The sequence below is a fragment of the Lactuca virosa genome, chromosome 3 (genome assembly GCF_052849685.1).
Source record: "Lactuca virosa cultivar CGN04683 chromosome 3, Lactuca_virosa_CGN04683_v6, whole genome shotgun sequence".
Lineage (NCBI taxonomy): Eukaryota > Viridiplantae > Streptophyta > Magnoliopsida > Asterales > Asteraceae > Lactuca > Lactuca virosa.
In genome coordinates, this window is record NC_136428.1 from 331891634 (window position 1) to 331904808 (window position 13175).

The window sequence follows — 13175 nt, forward strand, 5'->3', positions numbered from 1 at the left end:
CAGAGAAGCATTACCATCAAACGTATCTTCGGATTCGGATGATGAACTCATATAAAATATCGACACTAGAACTGATCCAAGGATTGTTACTCTCCCATCCGCAGTCCAGGGGGAACCTTCTCAGGTTCCAGAGGAACTCCTATCTGCAACCCAGGGGGAACCTCTCCCAACTGCTCAAGAGAATTCCGTTCCAATAGATCAAGATGACTCAGCAGGATGTTCTCAAGTCCAGGGGGAACTGTCATCTCCAACCGCAGATTCCTCTAACATTCAAGATATTCCCTCTACCGCAGCTGCTGGTCATCTGCTGCCACGTCTTCATGTATGGATGAAAGACCACCCACCAGGTCAAATCATTGGGAACCCATCCGCAGGCATGCAGACTAGATCTTCCAAGGACCTATCTGATCACTGCCACTATGCAGCATTTATGTCCTCGGTAGAACCTAGAACGATCAAAGAAGCATTGCTTGAACCTGACTGGATAGCCGCAATGCAAGAAGAGCTTGAAGAATTTCAAAGAAATAAAGTTTGGCAGCTCGTTCCGAAGCCACGTGGTCACTCCATTGTTGGCACTAGATGGGTGTTCAAAAATAAGCTGGATGAATCTGGTGCGGTATTCAGAAACAAGGCAAGGCTAGTTGCAAAGGGGTATAGTCAACTTGAAGGCATTGACTACGATGAAACGTATGCTCCGGTAGCACGCATGGAAGCTATCCGGATCTTTCTAGCATACGCAGCCCACAAAAACGTCAAGGTACACCAAATGGACGTTAAGAGTGCCTTTCTCAATGGGGAACTAAAAGAAGAGGTTTATCTTCAGCAACCTCCAGGCTTTGAAAATGTTAAATTCCCAGACCACTACTACAAGCTTGAAAAGGCAGTCTACGGTCTGAAGCAAGCCCCAAGAGCATGGTATGAGACTCTTTCTGAATTCCTTGTCTCATCCGGGTACAAGAGAGGAGTGATTGATCCCACACTATTCAGAAAAGCAAATGGTGACCACCTCATGATGGTACAAATATATGTGGATGATATCATCTTCGGTTCGACTGATCAAGGCATGGTGGATGAATTTGCTAAGCTCATGACCAACAAGTTCAAAATGAGCATGAATAGAGAGATTAATTTCTTTCTAGGTCTTCAAGTGAAACAAGTACCGCAAGGCATATTCATTCATCAAGAAAAATACACCACTGAACTATTGAAGAAATATTCTATGGACAACTGTTCATCTGCTAAGGTCCCCATGGCCTTCGGTTATAAGATCTCTGCTGATCCCTCAGGCGAATCTGTGGATCACAAGACTTATAGAGGCATCATCGGCTCTTTGATGTACCTCACTGCAAGCAGGCCAGACATTGTCTTTGCAACTGGTGTATGTGCAAGGTATCAGGCTGACCCAAAAGTCTCACATATGACCGCAGCCAAACAGATACTACGGTACCTGAAAGGAAGCAAATCTCTTGGTCTATGGTACCCCGCAGGCAATGACTTCAGCCTGCAAGCTTTCACAGATGCGGATCATGCCGGATGCAAGCTCGATCGAAAAAGCACTTCAGGAGGATGTCAATTCTTGGGTGAAAGACTAGTCAGCTAGTCCTCAAGAAAACAAAGTTGTGTCTCTCTATCAACTGCAGAAGCCGAGTATGTGGCCGCAGCCAGCTGTTGCTCTCAAGTCCTTTGGATGAAAACTCAACTAATGGACTACGGGTATAGAATGTTGCGGATACCGATCTATTATGACTCTGAAAGTGCTATTGCTATTTCTCACAATCCAATTCAGCACTCCAAGACTAAGCACATTGAACTACGGTATCATTTCATCAAAGACCACTTCTTGAAAGGTAATATTGAACTCATCTTTGTCCCTTCTCATGAAGAGATTGCTGATGTGTTCACAAAAGCGCTCGATTCAACAAAGCTTAACATCTTCCTGCAAATGTTAGGAATGATGAATCCAGACCCGCAATTCTTTTTGAATTGTTAGCTACCGCATACCATCCTTGGTCTCCGTTGCGGTTCTAACTGAGAATTACGTGTGATAGATGGTTTTGGTACCGCTGTCTAGGTACCACAACCATATATCATACGTATCTCTCATGGGTCTTTATGGTCTGTTATTACTAATCTTTGTACAAGTGTTTTTCCTCAGTTTCTCACTACAGTCTTTCCTTGTTCATCCGCAATGACGTTTCTCAACCGCAATGAAAGTTTCATCCGCAATGACATTTCTCAACCGCAATGAAAGTTTCATCCGCAATGACGCTTCTCAACCGCAATGAATTTTCCATCCGCGATCATCATGATAATTTCTCAACTGTTTTATCCACTCTTGAATCTTTGTGTGCTATTTAATGATCCTTCATTAAATTAAACATTAAAGACAAAAAACATTCTCTTTAGAAACTGTCACATTCTCTTTCTGAATAATCCTTGTATCAGACCTATTTTAGGGATGATGACAAAAAGAACGTTTTTCAATAAACTCATCCTTAATTTGTCCTTTCCTCTCCCCAATACGTCCCATCCGTTACAACTTCCTCTCCCATCACCCCCTCGATCACCTGACGTATTGACATGCGTCTGACTTTACATTAAATGCAAAACCCCTTTTGGAAATCTCCCAAAATCTCTTCAAACCCGTTTTAATTATGTGTGGCTGAGATTTAATCCAAAATTCATCGATTCCCCCCAAAACCCAAATCGACGTTTTACCCTATCCTTACCATTTACCTAGGGTTAAACATTTTTTTACCTCCTTTATAAACCCGTCTTCTTCCCAAACAATACTTTACGTTTTCTGAATATCGATTCTTTCTCCCAAATTCCTCAAAACCTTCAAAACTTTCAAGAACTCTGTTTTCTTCTCTCAAATCTTCAACAATGGTGAAATCAGGTGCATCAAAGAAGCAATCCAAGGCTCCAGGTTCTGTAAATCCAACAGGTTCTGACTCTCCAACAATCGCTTCAAGTAATTTCAGAGCAATATTTGAAGATCATCCTTCATATAATGCTCCCATCAAGCTTATGATCAAGTTTCTCAGGAACCACCCTCTGTTTGGTCCATTCGATGCATTTACAGACGTTGTTCCAGTTTCTACTCTATTTAAATGTGCATTCTCTGCATATCACCCAACGGAGAACCCCCAAGAAGTTCACCTCAATCTCATGAACGATTCTTTGGTCATCTTGTCCAAAGAAAAGTTCTTAAATGCCATTAATCTTCTGGTTCACCCCTCCATCAAGATTTTCTCACCTTCAATGGCAGACGTTACATCCGCACTCTACCAGATGGGGTATCAGAAACCAATTCGAGGGAGTGGTGAGTTCAAAAAGAATCAGCTGCCTGCGGTATGGCAGTTTGTGTGTCATTTTGTCATCCGCTGCCTATCCGGCAGAACCGGAGGCATCGACAACATGGGACTGAAGCTACTGGAATTGGTATGGAGCATCTACACAGGCCACGACGTAAACTATGGACAAATCCTTTGGGACGACTTCCTCCAATACATTCCCAAAGAGCACCCAAGGGAGAACCCAACCGAGCTCACATTTGCACGGTTCTAGTCACTTTGCATCTCAGACTTACATGCGGATGCTGGAATAGACATGGGTAGTGACATCAACTTTTTCGTCACTAAGGATCTTAAAAGGTACAACCCTTCTTCTGATCAAACGATATTTGGACCGATCCGCAGACTCCCTACTCATATCCTTTCTTCTCTTGGTCTTGAGACTGCTGATGTCTCAGACCACATTGAGGCTACGGAAGGTATTGCCCCATACCCTCCTACCCCGCCTCTTCCATCCGCAGCCATTATCCCTGAGGGTACCGCAGTCCCCTCTTCCATTACACTATCCAATCTTTCTCAAAGAAGAAAGCAGTTGGCATCCAAGAAACAAAGAACACCCAAGAAGGATGCTCCTAAACGAACCACACCCACCAAGAAACGCAAAACAAAACCTGCCCCAATCATATCTAGCGGTGATTCAGATGAGGATAGGCATCCAATCTCTATCTTCAAGAAAAGGAAAACAACCGATACCACTATCCATATGCGTGACCGGACCGATGCTGAAGCCTCTCAACAGGCTCCAGTAGTCCTTGGGGTGCCCGCACACCCATTCGACACCACCATCATTTTCCAGTCAGACTCAGAAAGTGAGTCTGATTCTCAACTACGTGGAGACTCCCCCCCAGTGCACTCCCAAGAGGACGACACTGGTTCATGCCCTAAGGTCTCCAGGGCTTCCCGACTGCATTTCTTTTCACCAGAGGAGTTGCGCTCCATTCTTCTTTCTGTCACCCAAACACTACAAACACCTTCCCACCCGCAGGGCACTTCTTTCGCCCATGCCAGAACTGAGCAGAGGCCACACTTGACCACGGGTCAAGGAGACCGAGGAAGCTCAGGAAATCCTACTCTGCTTTCATCTTTTACAGGTGGTTTAGGCACGGTGAGCACAAATGTGCAAGGATCCGTGGACCTGAAGGACACTTCGGTGCGCTTTGAAGGATTTGACCATGATGCATCCAATGACTCTTGGTTACAGTACAATCCGGTAACTGAGTCAGACAAGAAGAAGTATGATGCGTTCCAAAGGGCTTTCCAAGCCCGCAAGGAACAACAAATCAAGCAGCAACAACAGAAAGAACAGGAGATCCAGTCCATGGCTAGGTATTGGGCAAATACCATCAGCAATGCCAGTACCGTAGCCACCATTCAAAAAATTCAGAATTGGATGAATCAGCTGGCTGAAACAATTTCAAAAGCTCAAGCTTCAGGTGCAGCAGGTACCTCCAAAGTTCCTCCTACTCCAACTCCCATTCCATCTCCCACTCCTACATTCAATCCTTCACAAGACGAAGAACCTGCAATCGAACTCAGTTCAGCTTCCACCTTCGGTCTTGATGATGAAGACATCCAAGAAGTAAACAATCCAAGCCCTTCTGATGATGACCTCATGATGTTTGAAGAAGAGGAGTCCAGCGGTTCTCAACATTCGACTTCCAAGCCTAAAGAGAAGAAGAAAAAGAAGAAGAATGTTGTCACCCGGAAGGAGTTCATGAGCCTTCAAGCCAAAATCGATCAGATCTTGGCTGCGGTCCAGCCTACTCAACCGCAACCTGAAGACACTCCAGGACCGCAGTCACTGATTGAAAGATTAGAGCGTCTGGAATCAAGGGAACGCATGGCTGCTGAACGAATCTCTCTCAAAGTAGAGATGGGGATCCGGTCCCTTGACAATAACCGCAAGGCTGACCACAAGGACTTCATGGCTGCAGCGGAACGCCTCATTACTGAGGTGACCGCAATCAAAACGGATCTTCAAGCGGCCATCGCGGATCAAGCTTCTCAGTCTCAGAAATTGATAGATGAGACTCATACTGCTTATGAGTCCACTATCTCTGTTCTTCAAGCAACCATCAACAGACTGTAGAAATCCCTTTCCTCCAACTTCCATGGCCCTGAGATCCTCCAGCTCACCAAAGAAATCCACAAATTGCTCTTCAGCTCCTCCACTCCAAACAACCAACATTTGGCAGAAGCTCTCAAAGCTCAGTTCCAAGAAGTCTTCAACAAGGTGGATGGACTTAAGCAATGGCTTGAGGAAGCACCGGGGTTGCATCCCTCAAGAGGGGGAAGTGATGAAGAACAAGAAGTTCATCACTCTGATACTTCTATTCATCAGAGTCCCCCCATCATCACTGAAAAAATTCCCACACCACCGCAACCATCTCAACATACTCCATCTCCTCACACTTCACCTCCAAAAGATACTCCCAAAAAGCCAGAGACTCCTCCGCACTTCAAGAACTTGGCTGAAAACATGTCTTCTCCAAGCACCACAGACTCCCCTGCCACCGCTCAAAGGAAGCATGATTGGAAAGCAGCCAAGCTGGCAGAGTTAATTTGGAGAGAATGCGGGTTTGACACAATGATGGATGAGTCCTTGATCAATTCTTGGATCAATCCGCACCGCAGGCTCCTAGACGAAGATTACAGACCGCACCTCACTTATGCTGAACCCCCTGCTGATGGATACTGGGATATACCAATTTCTCCAAATGCCAAGTACTTCACTGTATTTGAGCAGTTTAACCAAAGCCTTCCAGATCACAAGAGACTGCCAATGGAGTTTGAGAGACTTAGTCTTTTTCATGCTAAACATGCCTCCTCCATTGAAAACATATGGTCTAACGACAGACCATCCGCAGTCAAGAACTACAAAGTCATGAAATTTATGAAGGCCGACCACATCCAGTATACCCTCACCAGAAGGGAGCATGACTACATCCGCACCCAGGCAGACTTTCCTTGTATGAATCCGGAAGAAATCTTCCTTATTGCCAGGGTGTTCCAAAACAAGTCAGAAAAGCACCCTAAAATGCAGATAGCACTTGAAAAAGCCAACTCTTTTCTTAGGGATACGGTTTGTGACTTTGCTAAGATAGATGCGGATATCTACCCCACCATCCTCAAGAAGTTTGATCTCCCACCTTTTGAACCTGTGCCAATGCCTACCGAAGGCTTCCAAGAAAGATCTCTAGGCGCAACAAACTACCCTGAACTTGGAGTCATATTCAAAAGGAAGACTGACAACGTCAAATATTTCATTCCTATGACTGCCATGCACCGCCTGACCAAGAAACAACTTGACATCTGCCGGACTGCAATTGAAAGATCTAAGCATACTACCGCAGAAGTCAAGTTCGAGATCACAAGAAGAATCACATGGTTGGAAAACGTCAGGAAGTTCTGGTGGATTTTGATCAAGTTCCTCAAACTTGATAGCTGAACCGGAGTTAAAGAGGTCACTTAGGGGGAAATTGTTGAATTATAAAAGTGACCCTCTTGAACTCAGCTACCGCAACCATCTTAGCTACCGCAACCATCTTTCTACCGCAACCGCTTCAGCACCCGGAGTCAATCTTGTTCATCAGCAACCGGAGTCAGCTACCGCAGTCAACTTAGCTAGATTATGTTATTTGTTTTTTATGTAATACACTCTATTATCCAGTATGCCTTGCACGGCTGCTTATAAAGTTGTAATCTAGTGTAGTTTCTAAGTCTCTATAAATAGAGACTTACTCTCTTTGTATTCATAGAGATAAAAAAAGGAACCGATAACTTAAGAATTCTATCTGAATACACATTCTGAAGTTATCTCTCTTATCTTTCTTCACTCATATCTTCTTACTTAAATCTTATCATAATCCTGCTGATCATAATCTCTCTTCGGAGCAAGTCTTTAAGACTTAATCACTAAGCTTGATCTTCCTTATTAACTTGGAGTGAACGCATTCCTTGTTATGAATCAGCTTAAGTGTATTCTTGATATAACAATTGCTGTCATTTCCATTCCTTTACATTTCCGCAACTAACTCTCTAACTATCTAACTATATTATTGTTGAGCTTTTAGATCCTTTGAGATTAAATATTCCGCATTATACTTGTTCTAACTTTTGTTCAAGTGTGTCTCCAAGTTTTTCTCTCAACAACATTATTGGATTAATATATTAATTAAAAATAAAAGTAATTAATTAAGAATTAATCAAAATTAATTTAATTAAACTGTCTGGATTAATTAGAATTAATTAATAGGTCTAATGTTTAGAGTGTAATTGTTCAATAGTTGAACAAGGAAACTTTCTAGAACCTCCCTAGGAGGGGATGATTCTAGGAGCCCCTTTTAGGGCTTTTGGAAGCTTTCTTGTTTGATAAGAAAAATGAATTTGAATTGCAATATAATATTATTATTTTAATTTCAAATTAGGGTTTCCTACAACTATAAATAGAGACCTCCATAAGACTCATAAATCGGCATAATTATAAGGAATTTCGAAAATCCTTCTCTTCCCTCTCATATTTCGATCCTAGGGTTTGGTGTGATTCATTAGAGGCTTCCATATTATTGGGGCTAGCATTCCAATAAGGGTTCTTCAAAGTACATTGCTATTTGCGATAACAACCATAAGGTATGTGTTTAAACCTGTAATTTTCGATTATATCCAGATTTATTTAGAAGTTTCAAAGTATGTTTCTATTATGAGAAAATTCATAGAATTTTCTAGGATTGCATGTGCCTATAAGTTAGTTATGTGAAATTCTGCAAGTACATTAAAGTAATCTAGAAAATCCATCTTTATTATTATACATACATACATATATATATATATATATATATATATATATATACACACACACACACATATATATGTGTGTATATATATATATATATATATATATATAATTATATATATATATATATATATATATATATATATATATATATATATATATATATATATACACACACACACACACACCATAGTGAGGGGATGAGTCGACTATAACATCATATTCTTACATCTTATTGTGAGCACCTTGTAATTTGGCGGAACCACATCTGATCCCATACGCACGACAATTACATATATAAGAAGGAGTGTCAATTACAATCGTTGAACAACATCAAGGGCTGCCTTTTCTACCCCACTTTCTCATTATTCATAAAGAGAAACGACCATGTCGACGAGATATTCAATCAGGTGTATTTTGAGAAAGAAGTATAAATATATTTTTTAGAAGTATAAATATACTTTATAGAAAATAGATAAATATTTTGAATTGAAGTATAAATATCTATTTTTATGTTTTTGGAAGTAATAATATATATTTTTTACATTTTTAGAAGTAAAAAATATATTTTTTAGAAATATAAATACATATTTAAACGTCTCTAGAAGTATAAGTACTTAGACATATAGGTGGTGGATGTTTAGGGCACATACAAGTTAGAGATATAGGGGTACGCGTTGGTAAGCGTTGATACCAATTCCATTAATGAAATAACAATGAATATATTAAATTGAGTTTATTTTGAAAATTAAAAATGTTTTATGTCTGAAATAGAAAAGAGTACACAATATAAGGTCTTTATAATTTATCTGTTTGGTAATCTCTAAATAACAATTAATAGTTAAAAATTGGATTTTTTTGAAAAAAAAATGTCTTCGATCTAAAAAAAAATCAAAATATAAGTTTTTTCTTTTTGAACGACTAGTTAGTAATTAATGGTTAGAAAACAAATTTCTCAAGTTAGTTAATTCGACTATCCTCGGGTTTGAACATGCCCCGGAAAACAATATAATTTCAATGAATAAAAATACTTCAAAAACTAAATAGACTATTTAAGCCAACCCAAAATATTTCCATCACTGCCCAACAGGTCGTTCCAAACATATTTTGGGTCCAGAGCGAAAGGAAAAAATTGACCCTTAAAATACACAAATGTTATCAAGTTTTTTATAATAACTCAATAATTGAAAAAAATTAATTATACTCTTCTAAATATAACAATTTAGGTAAAAAAATCGGGCACCTTTAAAACGGTCGCGCTATCGCCTTTTGGGACGGACCTGCTATCCAAATAGGAGTCGGTACTCCGGCATCAAAATGTAAGTAACCGACAATAAAAATTAAAATCAGATGATTCAAACACGTTATATCATCATAAACCACCAAACTGTATTTTTGTCAAGACATTACAACTTCTAAGAGAGATTCCGAGCTTACATGGAGATTGAATCCTCCCCTTCAACGTCATCGTCGGCATTGTATTCCTCCGATCAATATCACGTTCCTCATAAATGGCTCGAGTAAGTACTCATCCGTTCGGTCATTCGCTCATTCGTCTTTCAGCTAGGGCTCACATACCCAATTCACCTGAATTCAATTAGGGTTCAGGATTCGCTGAAGAAGAAATTAGTCACCGAAGATGATTACACGTGGAAGTTGGGGGAAACAGGAGAGGGTTGTGGAGTAGAATTGTTGAAGTACATAGGCGGAGTTGATATAAGTTTCTCAAAAGATGATCCGTCAGTTGCTTGCGGAACCCTCGTTGTTTTGGATTTTAAAACTCTCGATGTCGTTTATGAGGATTCGTCTATCGTTACGATCGATGTCCCATATGTTCCTGGCTTTCTTGGCTTTAGAGAGGTGTGTTTTTAATTCTACTTCTTTATCGATTTTCAGGTTCCCCAAACGTTTCCTGTAATTCGATCAGAAAATACCTTTTTTAAAAAATTCGCCTTCACTTTCATGGATTATACAGCAACCAAAATGATGTAATCATTCAATTCGAGAAATATATAATATAGTATTCCATTCATCATGCAATAAGCCTTATAGCTAAATAAGCTAATATGTAAAGTTGTGTAATAACTTACATTTTTACTCGTAATCAGGCTCCTATATTTCTAAAACTATTGGAGAAAATGCAGAATGGTTCTCATCCTTTCTACCCTCAGGTAGTTTTTGTCTTTCATTATACTTTTTTTTTCTGAAACATGGGACTTAATGATAAAGTATGCATCTGCCATTAGTGAATTTGGCATGCATACACAGAATGAATCTCCTCATTAATTCTGTTTGTTATATGTTTTAAATTATTTTGTAGACCATGACATGCAATTTTTTTTTTCTTTTATACTCAGTTATTGATGATTGATGGAAATGGCATACTTCATCCTCGAGGCATGTGTTTCCGTTAAGCTTTTCTGTAATCTATGAACTATGCTTTGGTGAATGACTATTTTTTATAATTTATAGTATATTTTATAGATCCATATTAAGTAAAAATGGAGGGATTGTGATTTGCTAGTTGCCAATTTTAGTGAAACTGGTAATATCTAAATAACTTAAGAAGCTAATAGGTTAAATTCTAGAAGGTGAATTTGCTATTAAGTAAACTGCATTTACTGAACTCTTTTGTGAACTTTTGGTGTGTAGGCTTTGGCTCAGCTTGCCATCTTGGGGTTCTGGCCAATCTTCCTACAATTGGCATAGGGAAGAATGTAAGTCTTCAGGAAATAGCAATGTACTTTCATTTATTTGTTTATTATTATAATTTATAACATCCTACTTCCATTTATTTTATTATAGCATTCTACTTTCAACTCTTTTCAGTTATTTAAAAAAAAACATGAAAATTGAGCTACAATTTGATCATTTTTTGTGTGTGTTTTCAGTTGCATCATGTGGATGGTCTTACTAACTCAAAAGTAAGGGAGCTGTTTGAAGCTGATGAGAATTACAACATAGACTTCATTTATTTAATTGGGGACTCAGGGAACACTTTAGGAGCTGTGAGAATTTTAATTCTATAATTTAATCCTTTCTAACTCTTTAATGTTTATTGAAATTAATGTTTATCATCTTGTTTAAAATGTGACTCATTTATAAATTATAATCCCAATTGGTAGCCAAGAGTCATCGATTTGATTTACTGTTAGAATAAGACAATCTTGAAAAACATAATTAGATTCATATCTCACTACTTATACCAATGAAGAATCTCAATGGACGATTTTACCCCTCTTAACTAACTATATAAAGGGTAGTTATTTATTTCCTACATTTTTCCTACACAAAATCAATTATATTTTCGTCATTAGAAAGACAAAATTGAAATTGTTTCACTCAATATCTTTTATTACAAAATTAGGTAATAGATTTCTTCTATTCATCATAAGGTTAAGCACTTAAGCTGTTTTTTTTATACATATAAAATGCAAAACAAAAAGTCAAAAACAAAAAACTAGATAACATCATAACACTAAGGGCTAAATGCAATAAACAACAACATCCTTTTATTTATTTGTATATTACACTATTCTTCTTTAACTCCTTTCTATTACAACAATATATTTTCACTTTTTTCTTATTAAAAGGCATTATACTTTTAATCTTTTTTTTATTATTACGACATTATACTTTGAAAAATCTATCCATTTTGATGACACTAGTGTTATAATTGGTAAGATTTTTCAAAGATTTGAAAGTAGGATGTTGTAATAAACAAACTGATGAAGAAGAAGATGTTAAAATATTGACGTTTATTTATAATTTATCCTCTTTAATTTAATTTATTTATTTATTATTTTTTTTTTTTTTTATGTAGGCATTACATTCAAGTAAAGGATCATTTAAACCAATATTTGTTTCAATAGGCCACCGTGTATCTTTGGCTTCTGCTGTTGAAGTTGTTAGAAGAACATGCAACTACCGTGTCCCCGAGCCCATTCGCCAGGTCAGCAAAGTTAACATATATATATATATATATATATATATATATATATATATATATATTATACTTTGAAATAACAATGTACTTTCATTGAATTGTTTATTATATATAGCATCCTACTTTCATTTCTTCCTATTAAAGAAAAAACAATGAACAAAATTAATATATGAAGATTATTAAGTTTATTCTATGATATGTAATATGTTATTTTCCTTGTGTCACTCATACCCATATTTAATATTATAAATCATCAGTAATAAAGTTGTAAAATTAAGACTAGCAAATTCAAAAAGTTAATTTAATTTTTTTTTATAAAGAAAAATATGTTACTAATAATTTAACTACTTTTGATTGTAGGCTGACATAAGATCAAGAGAGTATCTTCGGAAGCATCATTGAATCCTGTTGGGATGTTGTAACTTGTTACTGCACTTTACTTACCTGGTATGCCCTTCATTACTAGATCTCATCATATATAAATTTTTTCCTTTTTGTTTCTTATTTTTGAAATTTTTTTATTGTTTTATTTAAATTCTTGTTTTGTTACAGGAAGATATTGTTGAGTTGTTTATTGATTAGTTGGCAAAAATCTTGTTCATTTTGTTACAGATGACACAGTGGCATTCAAATAGAATGGATGTTGGTTTACATTAACTTTTTAACAATAAAAGGTACATATTATATATATTAATATATATTGTAATTCTTTATTCGACTAAATTGTAAAAATTCACGTGTTGTAAACAAGTAATAGTAGATATGGTCTATTCAACGATGAGACTTATGTATGTTGTTCGATCAAAGTTTACATTTAAAATAAAGGGCAAATGACACAAAATACATTATGTTTTTATTTTTGATTCTTTTGATTTTCATATTGTATTATTTTTTGTTTTAGAACGAACATTATGTTTTCTAATTTTTTTCAATGTTGACCATTTCAATGATTGGAAATGGTGTTGATGTGGCATGTAAGTTGCTACATTATTAAAAAAAAAAAAAAAATCAGTTTTTGCTCTCCATTGTTTTTTCAAAAGTCACTAGATTATCATTTTTTTTTTTCGATTTCAAGCATCTT

The 13175-nt window shown here is 37.4% G+C and overlaps 1 protein-coding gene across 3 annotated transcripts; it reads left to right on the forward strand.

The window, feature by feature from the left end:
- Positions 1-9425: 9425 nt before the first annotated feature.
- On the forward strand, positions 9426-12872 carry LOC145167424 (endonuclease V family protein). 3 transcript variants are annotated; one of them, XM_079086632.1, is made up of 9 exons: positions 9426-9668; positions 9750-10008; positions 10257-10319; positions 10506-10545; positions 10801-10865; positions 11040-11072; positions 11972-12100; positions 12455-12541; positions 12707-12872. In XM_079086632.1, the coding sequence occupies exons 1-8, from the start codon at positions 9586-9588 to the stop codon at positions 12494-12496; spliced, it is 714 nt and encodes a 237-aa protein (XP_078942758.1). In that variant the 5' UTR covers positions 9426-9585; the 3' UTR covers positions 12497-12541; positions 12707-12872. The 3 variants fall into 3 exon arrangements, with proteins under 3 accessions (XP_078942758.1, XP_078942757.1, XP_078942756.1); XM_079086631.1 differs by having other exon boundaries at positions 9428-9668; positions 11040-11156; positions 12647-12872; XM_079086630.1 differs by having other exon boundaries at positions 9428-9668; positions 11040-11156.
- Positions 12873-13175: the final 303 nt, after the last annotated feature.